General features: G+C 49.8%; 1 protein-coding gene across 2 annotated transcripts in view; it reads right to left on the reverse strand.

Annotated features, from left to right (window-relative positions):
• LOC5510390 overlaps positions 1 to 18323 on the reverse strand; it is a 68998-nt gene extending 50675 nt beyond the window's left edge. For both annotated transcript variants that reach the window (XM_048727984.1, XM_048727983.1), the window contains exons 1-5: positions 18174 to 18323; positions 3358 to 3750; positions 2297 to 2556; positions 1644 to 1758; positions 331 to 558 (exon numbers count right to left, since the gene is read on the reverse strand). In XM_048727984.1, the coding sequence (XP_048583941.1) occupies positions 331 to 558; positions 1644 to 1758; positions 2297 to 2556; positions 3358 to 3750; positions 18174 to 18273 (1096 nt within the window). In that variant the 5' untranslated portion in view covers positions 18274 to 18323. The remainder of the gene's footprint in view (positions 1 to 330; positions 559 to 1643; positions 1759 to 2296; positions 2557 to 3357; positions 3751 to 18173) is intronic.
• Positions 18324 to 19760: the final 1437 nt, after the last annotated feature.

Raw genomic sequence — 19760 nt, forward strand, 5'->3', positions numbered from 1 at the left:
AAAAAATTCTTTTAGAACAAGGTCTATTCTTTTTACACGCGTCTGGATACGTATCCTTTGTGCTTACGCTCTCTGGATCCCGGATGCGTTACAGTTAATCGAGGAGAATGTTTGTTGTTGCGTTTTTCCTTTACCGGGCAGCACATGGATGTGTTTCAATAGTTTGCCATTGAAACGGTTCATGTTATCTATTTTGATCAATGATTGGTCTTTACAGTACATTAAAGTAAAGGTGTCAAAGAATTTGACATTTATCCCGAGCCACTGTAGTTTCGGAAAGTTTTTGACTTGGAATATTATCGAGTGGTGGAATTCTGTGAGATAGCGTACCTGTCATTGTAGCCCCAGTAAATCCCCCAAAGAGGAGATTACTTTGTCTTAGCAAGATGATAAGTGGGCCTTTGTTGTCGCATTGCTTGTGGAGGTTGCTAGCATTCCATCCATGTTCAAGTGCACGGTAGCACGGTTTCCACAGCTTCCGCCCGAACCCCGCACGAGATAACATCTGCTCCAGTCTCTCGCGGTAAAATGGCCGGTCTATTACCCTTGATTGAATCCCTACAATGAGTAACATGATTCAAGTTTTTGTGATTATAGAAATAGGTCAAACCTTGTTTTTTTATACAGCATTTTGATCAAAGGATAATAAGACCTATGAAAGCTCGTTTTCGCGTTCACAACCCATAATCTATATATCATATCATATATACATACTTCCGGTGCTCAACGTCCGGTTAAAGCTTAGTTTTTTTAAAAAGGGCTTTGTCAACGACCTGTGACCGTTTCGGGTGCGCTACGTATAGTATAAGTAATATATAAGTAAAGTATATATAAGATAGTTTCTTCAGAAAAGTCTTCCATGTGACGTTATTGACTTATTGACCAAAAGAAAATAACTAGAAAATTCAATTTGCATTCACGAGTTGGCTCACAGAGCCTTTGAGTTTAAACAAGAACAGCGATTTCAATTTTTTTATTTTTTTATTTTAAACAAACAGCGATGTTCATTTTTTTCTTTTTAACAAAGAAAAGCGATGCTAATTTTTTTAAACAAGAACAGTGATGTTCATTTGTTTAAACAAGAACAGCGGTGTTAATTTTTTCATTATATTTTTAACAAAGAAATGCGATGTTTATTTTTTATTTTTTTTAACAAAAACAGCGATGTTCAATTTTTTATTATTTTTTTAAACAAGAATAGCGATGTTAATTTTTTATTATTTATTTTAAACAAGAACAGCAATGTCAATTTTTTTTATTTTTTTTTAAAACAAGAACTGCCATGTTCATTTTTTAAACGAGAATAGCGATGTTATTTTTTTTTCAAACAAGAACTGCGATGTTTATTTTTTAAAACAAGAACATCGATGTTAATTTTTTATTTTTTTTTAAACAAGAACAGCGCTTTTAATTATTTTATTTTTTTTAAACAAGAAGAGTTTTATTTTATTTTATTTTATTAAAACAAGAACAGCGATGCTAATTTTTTTAAAACAAGAACAGCGATGTTAATTTCTTTTTTTTTTTTTAAACAAGAACTGCGATGTTCATTTTTAAACAAGAACTTCGACGTTATTTTTTTTTTTTTTTAAGCAAGAACAGCGATGAGTCTCTAGTAAGCACATGGTGCCAGTGCGTCTTACCTAAAAGACGATGTACTGCGTGTTCGGGCGCATGCGTACAATTGACGTCACGTGACAAAGTGATATTGTCAAAATAGATCTCGCTGTCCATCTCCGCCTTTGCTTCAAAGATAACCTAAGCATATTTTGTAACATTATATTAGTCTATATCTCATGGTTAATTGGACTTAGGGTTTTGTAAGCCTTTAAGTATCCCAAGCTAATCCAACAAACAAACAACAATCTCGTGTAGTTCATCATCATATCGAGGTTCAGCTGCACTTTAACAGTTGCCAAATCTTAGTGCCGTTGATGATGATGATGTAATGATTTCGTTTCAGTATTTATTCAGCTATAAAATAGATAAAATGATGCTGTATTATCGTGCTCGCTGAGCGCTTTGTGTTTGCGAGAGAGAGAGATTATGGTTCTTATTACATGTTGACTTGGGCGTGATTTTAAAATATCTAACCGATTATTATAACTGATATCATTACAGATGATATATGAATAATTAAGATAATGGAAGGATGGTGATGCAGTGCCGTAACGGGCCTCGTAACATGGGGGGGTGGGGGGGGGGGGGTCGGCACAATACAGGAAAAACAAGAAAACATTAGCACATAGAAAGGTGAGCGATCATGATTGTGATGGCCATGATGGATCTACCGTACCTTAAAAATACCATCGCCCTCTATTAAAACTCTCCCCTGCCTCCAGTTGTCTCCCTGGCTTCCTGCTACTCTCCAGACTAGCCTTTCCTTTCCTTGGTAGCCGCTTGAGTAAACATTTAAGCGACCAGGATATGAGCCGTTGATGATAAAGGCGAAAGTCAGGCAGTTCTTGAAGGGAAGCACGTAGGAGGTGTTATAACGATATGGTCCGAGCTGTGGAAGAGTTGCGTTTACAACAACATAACCCGGGTACTTGAAACCTGAGAAATAGGATACAAATTACCCGAATTGTAAGAAAATTAAGGTGCCTGAAGTATTGCACATTTCTATTTCCGCGACCGTTTGTCCTTTGTCCTTAACGGGCTATGAAAATTTGGTTTTTTAGGTTTACAGACATGTCTAGGGGTAGCACCCTTAGACATAGAAATAGACATATTTTAGTGCCGTGAACAAAGATGTACATAGACCATTATTCTCGAACATTTACAAGTGAGTTTGCCTAGTCAACAAGCAGTCATAAATGTATTTAGCTACAATGCCGTGGTGTTTTTTGGAGCTATTAAATCTATAAAGTTTGGGTAATGTCTAGTTGTTGGGAAATTGTATTTCTTAGTTTTTTGTAAATTGAGCATTTAACTAGAAAATGTTCTTCGTTCTCCTAGTCTGACAGCGCGGGTGAACCCTCGATTCTGGTGTGATTTTCTGTTTTGAATTCTTTATGAAATTGATTTATCGTATTAGTGTGTAGGTAGCTACTGGCGCTGATTGCCCGCATCCCCCTCCCCTCCCAATGAATTTGTAACAGGAACTTTCATATACCTTCAAAATCGCTCTTACGTAGTAGAATAATTGTGTCGAAGACCTATAAAGAGACACCCTGTATTTGTAATCAAAACAAGCTGATTTATAATAAGAGCCAAAACCTTAGACTTTGATACGTATTGAAAATGCGTGGGTTGTTTTAACCCGATGCGTTTCCTGTGGTTTTCCCTAAGTATTTTCCATAACTTAAGATCATTATATGATTATACGTATTGAGTTTATTGTATAAATATTCTAACCTCTTATTTCTACCATACAGAAGGCGATGGTAGTGCCAGCGTCCATATTCGTTATTCTCACGAATCTTCCTTTCAAGTGCGGTCTGCAGAAGAACCTTGTTGTCGGCCAACTAAATGCGCGTCGCTCAACGCAAGCTAGAGCATCCGGTTCAGAGGATCCCTCGGACACTTTAATGGTTAATAACCGTGGCACCTTTGTAGAATCCCTTGCCATTAAAAAGATGTCAGATACCACGCTAATTTCCTCTAAATCAATTTCCCACCATTCATCCCATCCAGTTGAGTGTACACAAAAACCCCTTAGCTCGTTGCGATAGTGGAGAGTGGAACGAACGTCTGTGCGAGCCCTCTTGTTATACGCCAAATCAGACACCTCCCGAGGCCATACTTCTTCTGAAATGACATGAATTTTTTTTAATATCAAATAACAGTGAAGATGATTTTGTTAATAACTTGATAATGATTAAGGTGAATTTAAAAATATTGTTGATTATGAGCTTCTTAAAACAGGCTTACTTTTCATCATAGTCTTTAATTGTATTTCCACCGGCAGCAGCTCTTCAATGGTGTTGCTGCATTTACATTGCGTATTACACAAATGGCCAAATATTTAGTATATATTTGACTGGAACTTCGTAGGAACGCACATGGTTTGCCTTTTCAGAATGACGGGCAGTACACTCTTTTTCTTATAAATATTTCATTTTTGAGTTGGCCGGGCAACGGGCTTGAAATATTCTTGGGATATTCTTACCCATTGATCAATAGCAATAAAATTTAAGATTATTATTAAGAAAACAATTTGATTTTGCATTTTATAGCGCATCACGCTAACAAAAAATTGTATCTATCTGAGCCTCGGCATGTTCTAAAAATTTGGTGAAATCTAGGGCTTGACGTTCTTATATAGAGGTTCTTATAAAAAGAGAGTGAATGAAATGTGCTATTTGGAAGCCCAATGCATGATAAGCCATGTACAGTGTACATGTTTTGAATATTATATTTTTAGATGCACTAAAATTTGAGAACCTAAGGCTAAGTTCAAACGTCGTATTATCAATAAGCCTTATTCAATGCAAAGGCGTTTAAATTAAGACGAAACAATCAGGTTGGTTAAGGGGGTATGGATCACGTTTCTTGAAAACGAAAAATGACACGTTTTACGGGCCGAAAAATGGCCTTTTCACATTTCACGTTTTCAAAAACCGTAATATCGCACCAAAACTCACAAATACTGTAATATCACGTCGACAAAACGCGTTTTGCGTAGATTAATAATTGCTGGTTATTAATCTACGTCGGGACCACTTCGCGTAGATTCGAGCCGCCATCTTGGATAATTGAGCTTGGTACTTCATGACATACGTTTTTAAGAGCTTTCTGACTCGCACTCTAATTAATAAAGCTGTTATGAAGTATCATGGCCATGTTTTTCCAATAATGCAGTTCGAACCCCCAAGGACTTGCAATTAGACCTCCGTCTGTCCTGTGGTATACCGAGCGTTCGAAGGAGGAAGTGCAGAAAAGATTATTGCGGGTGGCTAAAGGTCGGCCACGCAAACACGTGCGGCCAGAGGTGCATTGACACCTACTGCAAGGTGCACCTCCAAAGGCTCCGTAAGGGCAGCCCCCTCCCCGTGCCGTGCAGGATCTGCGGCATAGGGACGCAGTCGGAGACGCGATTGTGCCGCCCCTGCGGAGCGAATCGTGAAGGGCAGAGGATGCGCGGCGTCGAGAGGCGCGCTCGGGGATGGTTCGCACTCGTCCTGTCTGACATCGCAGCCCGCGGTACGGGCAATTAGGGACTGGGTGGCAGAGGGCATACCCAAACACTCGTCCTGTCTGACATCGCGGCCCGCGATACGGGCGATTAGAGACTGGGTTGCACAGGCATACCCAAACACTCGTCCCGCCGGCTGTGATACGGGCAATTAGAGACTGGGTTGCACAGGCATACCAAAACGCTCGTCCCGCCGGCTGTGATACGGGCAGTTAGAGACTGGGTGGCACAGGGTATACCCAAACATGGACGCTTATATAGAGGAGGTTCTTAATAGCATGCGTGACCAAGAGGCGCCCGCTGTACTGGCAGGGCTGGTCCAGAACATCCTGAACGAGGACATCCCCGACGATGTCAAACACAGGCTGCTTAAGCCGCTCGTACCGGCGAAAGTGTGGACAGAGGAAGTCCGGCGCGAGTTCGACCCTTTGCTGCCGGGACGGCGGCAAAAGGGCCCAGAGAGCTTAGACCCCGAGAAGTACTATTCTCTCTTCGTCGGGGGCGCCCATCTTCGGTTCCCAAGCGTGGATGCCACTCTTCTGGGCCGAGACATAAGCTCCGGTGTTTACCAAGAGATACGAGATCTTGGTGGAGCAGGTGTCATTGCTCTAAAGCCGATTATGTGGGGGCGTGACATTAATGACGATGGCTCGGTGTGGTGGGTCTCGTACGAGCGGGAGTCTCTGCGGGCAAACGCAGTGTTGCCACCGGTGCTTGAGATGGTGGACCCCGACCGGCGTTACAGACTCTTTACGGTCGTTGGTAAGGCCCCCGCAGAGCCATTGGCGCCAATCACAGAGGAGGAAGGGCGTTCGGAGCACAAGATCGGTGGGTCGTTAGTCGAAAGAGGGGGCCAAATCGCAGTCGGTGCCCTTGAAGGCATCGATGCGGGTATTTGGGAGAAAGGACGAGAGTACCTCGTCTACGTGATACGAGCTTCGCCCTCTACCTGAGCAAGATGGTGAGCCTGGGCCAATGTTTGAGCGAGAGGGGAGTGACGCCTTCGCTAACTGTGTTGTGAGCTATGTCGCCGACTTCTTGAGGAATCGTGGCACCTCGCGCTCCCTTGGTCTAACCAAGACACGAGGCAAGATCCTCGAGCGATTTGACAAGAAGCTGGCCACTACGGGATGCACCAAAGAAGACCTCTTTAAGATGGAAAAGAAGCTCGAGGTAAAGCTAGTAGCCGTGGACGCCCTGGGTAACGTCCTGTGGGACTCGGGGAAGTACAAGACTAAGACGAGGATCACTATCCCTTGCCACAATAACCACGCCTGGGACGGGCTTCCGACTGAACCACCTGCGATCGCGAGCGTCCGAGGCCTAGACTTCGAGGCTGAGAGGGAGCTTCGTTCGTTATGTCAGGAGAAGGCAGCGCCTCGCGCTACCAGTGCCGCCACAAAAAATTCGCTATATAAACAGGGCGATCCCCAAAAGCACGAGGATCTGGCTGTGTGGGCGTGTTATAGTCACGCACGAAGGCAAACTGTACCGATCGGGACAGGACGGAGTGGCTATCGACAGGGCGTTTACAGACGAGACTGGATACGATCCTCAATGGCTCCCTGATGACCACCCAGCCTACCAAGAGTACACCGAAGCTACGCACTCGATGGGCGGTGCAATAGGGTATCGCTTCAAGAAGTGGACCCAAAGAGAGAACATCAGGCCAACGCCTCTTAAATACAGGGACGTCTAGCGAGCGGCGCAGGTTGAGTCCAAAGTGTGGAATAGCAAGGAAAACTTAGGGGCGCAGCCTCATGCGCACATCGACATGCGTGCGGCGTATCTAGGATGCGAGGACAGTGTCTTCGGCGGCGCCTCGGACGCCATTGATTTGGTACGGAAATACGGCTTCCCTACGTGTATCGTATCGCGGATGTTGTGGGACGGCCATTGAGCGAGGTTCTTCAACTAACCGGGGCCATTCAGCTGACCGAGTGAGAGTTCTCTGAGGCCTGCCACCCTACACCTCCTACACTTCCGGGAGGGTGGGGCAGCACTTGGAGCAAAACGAGGGCTGGATCACCACGCCAGAGCTCAAGGACCTGTTAGACTCGGGTGACCTCGTCATGGCCACGGCGAGGGAGGTGTTGTATAGCCTCGGAAAAAAGGACTCCATCAACTACCCCCACTCCATCGCGTGCCGCCCCGGCGGCGAAGACTCGCAGTACCCTGAGGGTAGAGATCTCGCTGTCCGTTTCGTAGGCAAGTGCGCTCGCCATGGCGACGAGTCCTCGATCGTAGTCCGCGACCGTGAAGAAGCCGCGTATCTGACAAACCTCCTTGCGGGCACCGACCACTTACTTAACTTCGAGCATGCCGACGGGTGTCATCTGATCCAATACAAAGACGGAGTCCGGCGCTCACAATGGTACCATATCAGGGCCTTCGTCTTGGCGTACACAAACGTAGCGTTGCGACGCATGTTGGGCGGATCCATCGCGAAGACGTCCTCCGAGTGTGCACAGATGCCATATACGCAAAGGCGGTGCCCAGTGGTGTAAAGCTCGTGGAGCGAAATCCGAGGTATGGAGAGTGGCGCCACAAGAAGCCTGGGTACGAGTGGCGACCCGAAGCGGCTTGGGGTCCGAAGAAGTCGGGGAGCTTGGCTAGGAAGCCAAGCACTGCGCCGAGTCTGCCGTGCGATCTAGTGGCCGCAACCTCTGCTAAGATGTATCTAGCCGGCCAAGGAGGATCGGGGAAGACCTAGTGGGCGGTGAGCATGTTCCGCGGCCGCAACGTTGTGGTGCTCACCCCCGAGAACGACCTCGCCCACGACCATCGCAACAAACCGCGCCTCGCGTGCGCGGAGCGCGCTCAAACCTACTATCACTACCTCTGCATACCAGCGGAAAAGCCGATAGAGGAGTGGAGACCTTCCGAGCTGGGGCACAAACTCGACCGTCTCGAAGAAGTAATCATTGACGAGTGCTGTAAGGTACAGACTAAAGTGCTACGCGCCATCCTGGGGTATCTCGCCACGCGGCCGTGTCAGGTAGTGTGTTGTGGCGATTATGGGCAGGTCCGCCCTGGGGAGATAAAGAGGGGCCTCACGATATGCACAAGGAGTGGGCACAAGGAAACATCCACTGGTTCGAGTCCGACTACCGCTGCCTGTGTGAAGACTGTGGAAAGCAGTACAGTACATGCGACTGCGGCTCTGCCGCGCCCTCCTCCAGGCTCCACGACATAAAGGGCCGGATTTGGTGTCAGCCAGATTCCAACAGCTTGAGGTGTTTCGAGAGGAGTGGGATGGGGTGGCATTCGACGCGGCAATCGAGCAGGCCCACCCAAGCGATATGTGGGTGTGCTCGACCAACAAGATGGGGGCCCTTGTTCAGCAGCGATTGGTAAAGCATCACAGGAAAAACTACCCCCGATTGCCAGCAACCATCCGCTTTGACTCCAATCCTAGCGTCGCGCTCCGTCCAGGCTCCATGACCCTATTTAGTATTTGGTATGCCTTGCTTGTCCACCACGGGTCCGTCGCTCGCCGTCGGCCCTTGTCCTGAAGGTCTTCCTCGTTTACGGCGATGTACACCTCCGGTCCTACCTCTAAGGGGACCTCCAAGGGGGGCTTTTCGGCTTTGAGAGGCACGCGCCTTAGCCTTATGGCGTCTTTAGGCGCCAGTCATGCGAGTCTTCGTTGCGTTTATGTCCGAAATGACGATTGGCAAAGCAGTAACCCACTCGCGGTTTGTCTTGCCGGATGCAAGCTCCTTCGAGTATTGCGCACGAAATTGGCGCTGTGTCTGCCAGCGATGGAAAGACTCGGCGAAAGCATGGCTCCTGTGGTGCCCTGGTTAAGCCCGTCGGACCTCCACCCCGTGGTCTGTTAGGAGCTTTGTGGTAGCACCCTTGAACTCCGTGCCGTTATCAACCATGAGGACTTTAGGCCATGTGAGAGGTCCCACTGCATAGATGTCAGCGAGCTCGCGGGAGACGACGGCCGCGCTCTTAGTCCTCAGTGGGCGGGCGGCTTTATATCGTGAAGCAACGTCAACGACAGTCAGGGCATACTTGTACCTGCGGTCGGTTGGCAAGAATAGCAGGTCTGACTGGTGGATACGGTTTGGTATCTGCTCCGAGAAGTGGGCGTAGGTAGTCGGAGGAGGGGGTGTCTCTGTGTAGCCCCCGACGGGCTGCGAGCTTACCCACTTGCGCACTCGATCTATGGATGCTGAGCCCTTGGGAAGTTTGGCATGCAGAGCGGTCACTCCCTGGAAGCCGCCTCTGGCGTAGTATATAGGACGAAGGAACGCATCGAGTTCTTCGTCGGACATGCGCTTCGCCGCCATTACGTGTCGGCAATAATGTATCGCGATGCATTGCAACAGGTGTATCAGTCTCCAACAGGCGGTTGCCTTCTGCTCGGGCAGTGCCGAGGTGGTCTTTCTGAGGCCGGTCTGCAATCATCTGCAATCATATTATACGTATACGTATACGCATACGCATGCGTATACGCGCAGCATGGAAAAAGGCCGCCTAGACGCAGCGCTGGAACGGCAGCTGCATCATAGCAATCGGCTAGCTGCGTAGCCGATAGGGAGAGCGCCGGCGCCAATGTACGCCAACTCGGCGTTTTTCTGTGTTTTGCTGGGGATGTAGTAGTCGGACAGCTCAGGAGCCTGCATCGACTCCAGGGATTGTTCTGGCCGGGTCTGGTTGTAGAGTTTGAGCGCGTAGTCAGTGTCGGTGAAGTTTTGCTTTGCGAGGGACCCTCTCTTGCGACTTTGAGCTTGCCAATCGAGGATCTTTTGTCGCCGCTGTTGGTAGCGTCCATAGTCTTGTTGGTATTTCTCTAGGGCCTTGTCGTGCCTCTCCTTCTCAGCTAAGGCAGGGCTCTCATCGTTCGACAGGAACTTTGCGAGGTAGTTGCCACCAACGAATGCAGTCGCGTTTAGGACGGCGCCGCCAACCAAAATCGCGATGGAGGCCATCGAGTAGTGTGTGTACGTTTCACGTGCGCACACTTCACGTGCTGTGTGTACGCACGTGAGACGTACACGAGTCTAATACACGGCCTACACATGTAGTAGTGTGCCACAGTACACTACTACATGGGCAGGATCTTCTGGTCTTCGAGGTAACCCTTCAAAGCGACAGCTCCTGCAACGGCGGCAGTCATTTTTGCGTAGTTCATGGCGTTCGCGGAGTGGTCTTTGGTGAAGTCCTCGCGCAAGACCTTGCGCCTAACCCAGCCGATACCGGCGACGAGGCCGGTTATGACTGCGGCGTCGGTGATGGTCTTTGTAATCTTGCTCTGCTGCGTCGTCTACATTGCGATGCACGGACGTGCGGATATGGGTGGGGCCCTCGTGTGTAAATGTCTGCTTACTCCATGGCTAACAGTCGAGATTTGCATTGTCCGGGAGCGCGAAGCGCTGTTGCCGGAACGGCAAGCGGTCGATCCCTGGTCTGCTGTGTGGCCGCCAGTGGCGGCCTTGCGGGCGGAGTCACGTTGTCGGCCGCTACATGCGGATCGGTAGCTCGCTGTTTAACAGCTGGTGTACGAGTGAACGCGGCAGCTAGCTCCCGCCTACGTGTATAGAGACCGATCAATGATACTAGAAGACCAGCAACCTCGATAACCGAGCTAGCCGACCAAGCAGAGTTGCTTTCCGGGACTGGTGTGTGCACCGAAGGCGTGCCGAAGGCACCTTCGGCGCGCGCGCGCAAGCCCTCGAGTCCCTGCGACTCGCCAGCAACCGGCGACTCAACGTGTTGCACGACACGAAGTGTCTCTTTCTTCGCTCTGTTAATTCGGTTCCACTTTGCCAAGCGCCTTCCGGCTTCGACTTGCCCAGGGTGTTTAGGTCGGGTCGCGGGTGGTTCGGGGCTCGTGATTCTTTCCGCCGACGCCGAAGGCGTACGTGCAGGTTTATGAGCAGCTTGTTCCGCAGCTTGTTTGTCAGATTTCGCTGACCCGTTTGCCGTTCCGGCAGGCTGGGCACTAGTACTTCCATTTTTGATGCAACTACTTGGTTGCTGAAGAAGTGGCAAGCTCTCAAATGAACGTCTGCTCTGGGATGGCAGACTCGCCACTGTGCGTTTGCGGGCAAACCACTGGTGAGTCCGCGAGTGCTACCTCGTGTTGACACTGCGTGTCAGCGCTTGCCGTTCCGGCGGTGTTCACATGACGTGCTACGTGTAACGCCCCGACGGCTAAAGCCATCAAACGACCGCAGCGTAGAGACAGGCTTCCGCACAATTTGCGGAGCTCGTTGTTGATGATGTAGTCGGACACTAGGTCATTGTGAAGATCGACCACACTGTATATCGGCAGCGCCTCGCCGAAGCCGTCGTATGTTTTGTTGTAGACAAAGGTAGGGCATATGAGTACGATGTAGTCAAACTTGCCCCGGAAAGGGCCGCGCAGCCGGTCCACTAGGAATTGGGTCTTCCCGCATGACGTCGGGCCCACGATGAGAGCGTTAAATGGGATGTTTTTCGGGTCCATACCGCGCTGCCGCAGCGCTTCGCGCAGAAACACGTTTCGGTGTCTGTGCTCAGTATTGTATGGACTCTAGCTGTCCGTTCATAAGGTTCATTTGGGCGTCGGCCACTACAAACACGTGACAGTTTACGGTACCCGTGCCGCTTGCCGTGCGTTTTATCTCGAGGTGCACACCGTCGCGGGTGTTGACCAATCGGAGACCACCCCCATGGATAGCACAGTCGTCCGTCGTTCGAAGGTCGATCCACAGAGCAAACTTGTTATCGCCATAGAACGACTCGGGGCCGATTGCCGGGGCGGCAGGCGCTCCGCTGTGCCCCCCCGGGGAGGGGCGGACGAACCGCCTCTTCGCCTCCCTCCAGAAATCCGTGGGGCGCAGCCCCTGGCTGAAGACCTTGTTTGGCATGCCTTCGATTGTAACGCGAACGCTCTTGATGTCGGGGTACACGAACTTCTCAGAGTCGCGAGCCCCTGCCGTGTATGGCTTCACAAAGAGGAGCAACAGACCACTTATAGACCTTCGCGGCAGGTTGACACTCTCGTTGATTATGCTGTCCGTCCCTTTGCTAATCACGAAGGTCTTGTGAATGTTCACTTGCTCGTAGAAGAACGTTGTGCCGTTTTGGTAGGCGGCGGCTGCAGACCGGGCGAGGTTGTCGTCCCTCAGGCTTTCGTATTCCAGCTCTAGATTTTTGATGCCATAGGATGATTTGGTAGCATCGCTTCCGACTACTACCTGGTCAACCGTTGCGAACGTGATCTCGAAGAGCAGCGCCTCGGAAAGCGCCCTTGGGTACAGTACGCCGTGGTCCGTCAGCAGAGAATGGTCTAGCGGGATGGTGTACCTCGCCCCGTGGGCGGCGTTTAGAGCGTTCTCCTTGGCGTTATTAGTCGCTTTATCGCCAGCCTTGGAGCGAAGCTTGCGCATGTTTTCTGACTGTATGTCCTGCTCAAGGCAGTCCTCTCTCTGGACCTTGGACAGGTAAAGCTCCTCATACATCTTGAAGACGTTGTAGCGGTTGGTGTCCTGGGGACGTTCGACAGGACATTGCGAAGCTGAAAGGCGGCTCACGAGATTTCGGCCGACGTTGTTCACGACGGTATTATTTGCATGGCCTGAGATGGAGGGATCGAGACCGACCCTCAATGAGCCAGGCACGAGCGTGACGCCTTCCGATAGCTTTAGGACCGCCACATACAGCGTCTCGCCTGGGGAGGCCGTCGACGGGTTGAGAGTGACCCGGTGAACAGTTATCTCGGCTTTCAACCCCAGAGGAGTTCTGGGTGTTCGTTGGGGGTCAAGTTTATCTCTGATTGACATTACGTAAATTATATATCGTATACGTATGTATACATAAAGTACGAAGCCGCGTGGCTATGGTGCGGACTGTTAGACATGTCTAATATAGTATAGCACGAGTTATGCGCACGCATCATGGGTGATGTTGACGTTGAAATTGACGATACCTTGCCGGGTGCGTCCTCCGATCGCGGAGCGGGGGACGACGAGACGACGCCCCTTATCCCGTTCGACCCCGACGATGGGGAGTCGATCCCAATGACGAGCACGTCATCGCGTACGCATGCTGCGCATAGCATGGCTACGCGAAGCGCAACGCAAACGACCGCTGAAACCTCGTTCATCACAGAGGATGCAGCGACAAGACTCGGTCTCCAGTCCCTCAGGGAGGAATACCAAGACCTTAACAAGAATCTGATACGGTTCCAGTCAGACCGGAGGGGAAAGACGCTAATACAGGTTCGCAACCTCGACAAAGGAGGTTGGTCTAAACCAAGACAGCTGTTCAATTAGGACGGGGGCGTCCGACAGGACGTTGCAAAGCTGAAAGGCTTCAAGCTGGCGATGGGGTCCGTGGCAGAGATAGACGCGGTCATCCAGGAGAACACAGAACGAGTCCAAGAGCTGCAAGGGGTGGTAGCCACAGACAGGGAGACCATCGACGGCCCTAACACGTCAGAGAGTAGCCGCCAAGAGGCCCGTGAGCGCAACGAGGAGAGGCTGTCCGAGATTGACGAACTAGAACGCGAAAACCGAGAGCTCGAGAACCAAAAGCCGCTAAGAGAGTGCATCAAAGCCATCTTCAAAAAGTACGGCTTTACCGTCACCGCTAATGGGTTGGCCGTAGCGACGACGATCGCGGCCATTGTGACGTCGCTCGGCAAGTCGCTCTCCTCCGTGGCCAGAGGGGTCGGTAACGGGCTTAAGGCTATCGGGAAAAAGCTAGGCGAGCTTCTCCCTGGGCTAGTAGGTAGCATCGCAAACTTCGTGTTTAAAGCTGCAGGAGAAGCGGTGAAATTCTTTGGCGAAAATGCGTGGCTGCTCATTCTAGCCGTAGCCGCGTTCTTGGTTCGTCGAATGCAAAGCAGTCATCGGAACAAGTAATACGCCGCGGCCACCGCGTCTGCCGACAACCCCGCCTTGAGGGCGGTGTGGTCACTCTTTTCGCCCGGTCCGGTGGCAGTCATGGTATGCGCAGCATGCATACGTGGAGAGGGGGCAGGCGCCGCGCCCTCTGCGTGCACTTTCGCAGGGGCGGAAGCCTTGCTTCGCCGCCGGGACGGCACGTGGTTGATCCCCGGATCAGTCACGTGTTGCACCCTAGGATGCCCACCGGCCATGTTATGAGCACCGACTGGCTTCGTCTCGGTGCTGATCGCGTTTGCGCTGAGCGTCATGGTATCTGTGGCTTTCTGCAGCTTATTGTTGTAGCCCACGACGCTTTCCGTGTTTATCACCAGATCGCTCGGCATTAGCCACACTCCTGGTGCGACCGCAAGACTCAGTCCCACCTTGGCCTCCTGCACGGCTAACTGGTACCTTTGCACGTTTTGAGCGAAGTCGTTTTCTATGATCGCGTCTTCAAGCAGCTGCGTGAACTCCGCCTGCGCCTCCATGGCCGGCCCACCGGCTCCCGCGATAGAGGAACGGACGTTTACTTGCGCGCCAAGCACTGTGTAGACGAACGCCTCGACCGAGCGATCGAGTCTTCCTAGCCCTGCTTTTGTCAGCCCCTCACCTTTAGGAGGCGCAAACCAGCTATATTGCACGCCCCCGTGGTCGTCGTTGCGTATGTAACCCACCTGCTTCCCACTATTGTACGTCCCACCTTCGTCGCTAAACAGATTCAGGTGGCTCGGGTACTCGTCCGCCGCTGTGTCGTAGCCACGGATCACGTGCACGTTGCGATACCCCTCCCCCGGTAGAACACAAACACATCGCCTAGCCCGTGGTTCCGCCCGCCTTTCCATCGGAAGTCCGGCTTACGCGGCAAACCGAACTCTGTACATAGACGCTCGAAAGCGGCCTTCTTGTAGGGGTTACCTTTTTGCGTGAACGGGCTGTCGCCAGGCAGGGGGGCGCCGAGCTCGTAGAGTATCTTCCGGGTGGTAAAGTAGACGTGAAATCTTAGAAATCCCCTGATGACAGAGGAGAGCGTGGCGAAAGCAGGGTCGACTAGGGACACCCAACATCCGGCGGTTGCGCACCAGACCGTAAAGTTGAGTTGCTGTGGCCAGTACCCATAGGAAGGCTCCGATAGCCACCGGCGAGACTCCTTGGCGGACTTGTGCGTGACTACTGTCTCTTTGAATATGTCTCGGACCCTAGTCGTGAATGATTTGTCCTCAGCCACGTGTATATCTAGCTGCGTGAGTAGTGGGGTGATGTCTAAGGCCGTGCTCTCCACGGGGGTCGAGGGCACGGCGTAGAGCAGCTTTTGCGCGGGGGTCAGGGACCTAGCGAAACCGGTTTTTTGCGCGTTTGACTTGTTCGGCTATAGCGTGCTTGATATGTTCGGCTATAGAGGCTCCCGCCGCAACTGCCGCCTTCTTCGTCTCCTCCTTCTCCCTTCAGGGAATCGCCTCCTCGTTCAGCATCCGCCAGCCTTCCCAATCCATGCTCAGCCCTATTAAACACGAAGGCGTGCTATGTTCTACACAATGGTGGTCCTACATGCTGTGTCCACCGAAGGTGAACTGACGCTCTTCTTCGAGCATCCGATAAGGCGCCCACGCTTCGTGGCGCTCCGGCAGTGCTCGCTGTTTAACAGCTGGTATAATCTCGAGCGGAAACATCAAATAACGACCATAGCCTCCCTTCCGCCTATCGCTACTCTGCAGGCCGGGCACCACACGGCCGAGTCCATCGTGGAAACGATCAACCGCGCTGAAAGCAAGATTCTGACCGCGAAGCCGGGAAGATCGCGCTCATGTCCAAAGGTGTTGCGCTCCTGAATGCCGAGCTTTGCGCACTATTTGGCCTAGAGGCTAAAGACGATCAGTTGGGGTGGCGGGGCCTCGCACTGCCCTTGGGGGGCCCCCACTTAAGGTGACTGCCGAAAATAGAGGCCCTCTACATTTTCTGCGATATCGTAGACCGCACGCAATGCCTCGCCTTAGACGAACCTTCAAACGTTCTCGCTTGCCTAGAAACCCGCGGGAGGCCGCACGAGAAAGTCGTCTATGGGCCCGACATCCCCGTTTGTGTCGCAGCATCTTCCTCTGAGTTTGTCTCGAGTATCCGAATATGAGTCAGGGATGACCGCGGTATACGGGTGGACTTTAAGGGCAAGCCTGTTCGCCTCGTATTAGAGCTAACCTAGGTCCGACATAACAAGCATGGCAAACAGCGACGTTAGCAGCGGTGCCATATACCCCTCGCTTCCCAGCGTCTGCCCCCCGATTTGCCCACAAACGCACATGACGCCTACCGCTCCGGCAAGCATCGGCGGCGACGCGCAAAGTTTCCGACTCCGGAAAATATGTGACACTCAGGCGGCTCTAGACAAAGAGATAACGCATTATCGACAGGTGCGGAAGAAGTATAAGCTCGCCTTTGCCGTTACCCATGCTGTGTCTGTGGCATCCGGCATCGCTGCAGGGCGCTTTCCAGCGCCGGGGTGGGGGTCTCTTTGAGTGGGATAGGGGTTCTGATCGGCGGTCCGCTGGCAGGGGTCGCTGGGCTGGCCGGTGTCGTGGGCGCGGGCGCGGGGGTATTCTCTAGGAATCTTACGAGCAAGGTGGCTAAACACGAAGACACGATGGTTTTAGCGGAGAGTAAGAAAAACTCGATCAGCGAGCTTGTCTCTAAGGCTCTGCAGGACGGGCATATCTCAGACGAAGAGTTTCGGCTAATGCTTCAGGAACAAGAGAGATACTACGCGCTCAAGGCCGCTATCAGAGCTCGACACGGCCTCGCACCGAGTGATAAAAAAAGCAGGAAAGGGCCCTCCCTGGAGACACGCGAAAAGATGAAAAAGAGGCTGCGAGAAATTTGCTAGGATTTCGGGAGCGAGGTGTTCGAGTAAAACTCAGGTTTAAACGCAACGCCAGCGGCTTTGAATTTACGGCCGAAAAACGATTATTCCGCGCTCCGTAGGTTGGCGGCCCAATCCACGTTCCTCGTTTTCGCGGCCCTCAGGTCCTAGCACAAGGCGCTGGCGTCCCCGACATAGATTAATGATTGCTATCCAACGCTAATTACCCATCTACGCGGAGTGTGTTTTGCGTAGATCTACCCATCTACGCGAAGTGGTCCCGACGTAAATTAATAACCAGCAATTATTAATCTACACGAAACGCGTTTCGGTGCCACCAAAGGCCCCAAGCCCCCAGCCTGGGGCTGGGGGGTGGGGGGGGGGGGAGGGTCAGAGGGGTGACTCGCGCCTCCCAAGCCTAAGACGGGGCTGGGAGGCCCGGAGGGGCGATTCGCGCCTCCCACTCGTTTCTATGAAACCCCCCAGTCCCCCCCCCCCCCCCCAATACAGTAGTACCGCGTCCAAAATAAAAAAAAATACTAGTATTTAATGCATACGACAATACATATATATCTATTTTGGAAAGGTCACATGATTCTTCGTTCAACAACTAAAAAACTTGAACTAAATCTCGGTTCACGGAGACTTGAAACTTCTAAATTACGTTTCACGAGAAGAGTCAAATCACGTTTCACGGACGTCGAAATGGACAATTTCTCGTTTCTCGACTGTGAAAAATGGCCAGATCTTGTTTGACGGAAACCCTTTTACCGCCCTCAACAATCGATTTGATTTATTTACATTGAATACGACTGATAGATAATACGACGTTTAAACTTAGTCTTTTCAGCCTTATAGTAAGAACGGTGCTGTCAAAATAGTTTTTGGTGGACGTTATCAACCGGATTCCATGGAGAACGAAGAGCCCGATCGCACGATGAATCCTCCAAACTCTAAATAAAAGCAACCATTTTATGTCTAGTATGGTAAAATCTTTTTTAAATTCGCTTTTTTATGTTAAGAGCTAAGAGACGTGAGTGAGACATTTCTTTTTAAGATAAACTGCAATTGAGAGAATTCTTTAGTTGTTATTCAAAGCATTACCGCTATTTTAATTTAATTAATCCTGAGAACCTGAGAACAAGTAAAATGTCAAAAGCTTGGCTGAATAACAAAGATTGAAAATAATCTTTATCTAAAGAATTAAAGTTGTTTTGACGATGTGCTTCTTCGAAAGGCCACAGTGGTGACATACGGTGATTTACTTTTTTGGTCCAAAAAAAACAAAAGCATCGTCTACCTTTGTCCATCATCATATGACTGACAGCTTTCAGGTCCGACAAAGTCATATGTGTCTCCCAGATTCGAAGATCGTTAATCCTTAGGTTGGGCACGAACATAGCGGCTGGGGTAGTCTCGGCGTCTGTACCAACTCGTAGATAGTAAGAAATATAATAAGAATTTGCCTCCATCCTGACAACAAAAAGAAAGAAAGGGTAGATGACACACTTGCGATTCAGTTGCTGTGAGGATGATAACAATATGGCGATGATGACAATAATGATGACGTGGTTGTAGAGCCCACAAATGTAATAATTACCCACAAATGTAATAACAAGCTACCCACAAATGTTATTACAAGTTACCCACAAACACCTGATAGTATCCATCCATATATAAGAACGCATTTTCTATTTAAGTGACGATGAAAAGAGTGACTCCGGCTCGTGTGGGTAACTTGTTACTACATTTGTGAGTTTATGACATTTGAGGGTAATTGTTATTACATATGTGGGTAGCTATTTGTGGGTGGCTATCTATCTACACGGTTCTTATAGAGGTGATATGACAGTGATAATTAAACTGGTGATTGTTGGACCGTTTAGGATGATGATGCCGATGGTATCAAGAAGACGATGGCCTTTGGAAGTATTTTGAATGTGTCAGTAGTGATGATTATTAATGACGGTACTAACGATGGTGTTGTTATTTTAATTAAAATTGATTTTTATACTGATGTCGGTGGGGATTTTTATACTGATGTCGGTGGGGATTTTTATACTGATGTCGTTGGGGATTTTTATACTGATGTCGTTGGGTATTTTTATACTGATGTCGGTGGGGATTTTTATACTGGTGTTCGTGGTTGTAGTTATGACTACGATAATCATGAAAATGAGAATTGGATGGATAATGATGATGGCCATATTTATGATGACGAAGACGTCTCTGGTTATTTAGAATTCAAATCCTTCATTCTGATTGGCCGATAGACGGTGAGAAGCGAAATGCTTGGAAAAATGGCGACTGATTCGCCTAGGGGAAGGTTCATTATTTAAGGGGGAGAGGGTTGCAATTTCTTGAGTTTCGATTTGCGAAGTCTGGAATTTCAAAATTTATGGGGAGAACCCAAGACCCCCTACATAATAGATAAATAAATGTAATGCGCTCTTTTTTGCACGCACTTTCACAGCTCTTGTTTGGCCGGCGTTGAAAATGATGATCCCCAAAGAGTGTGGCTTCTTTTATCTTTTGCACCTATTATTTTATAAAGTTCCATCTCAGAATTTTCGAATTTCAATTTATGTTTAACCCCACCCCCCCTACCAGCTTTTCAGATTGGTGGTATAAAAATATATTAGGTAAATAAGATTTATGGTGGGAAGGAGCTAATGAAGCTGTTTTCTATTTAGGTTTTAACAAAACTGAGCATTTCATATTTGAAATGGCTTTTTAATAGGGGAGCATGCCGCTAAACCCAACTATACGATAGTATTTACACCCCTAAAAAATGGGCTCAAGACAACACTTCTCCTGGCTTGACGGTGTTTAAGGGTGGCGTCTGTCTCCTCATTCCCCACAGAATCCCCTATCTCTGTTTGTACAG

Source organism: Nematostella vectensis, chromosome 5 (assembly GCF_932526225.1).
Source record: "Nematostella vectensis chromosome 5, jaNemVect1.1, whole genome shotgun sequence".
Lineage (NCBI taxonomy): Eukaryota > Metazoa > Cnidaria > Anthozoa > Actiniaria > Edwardsiidae > Nematostella > Nematostella vectensis.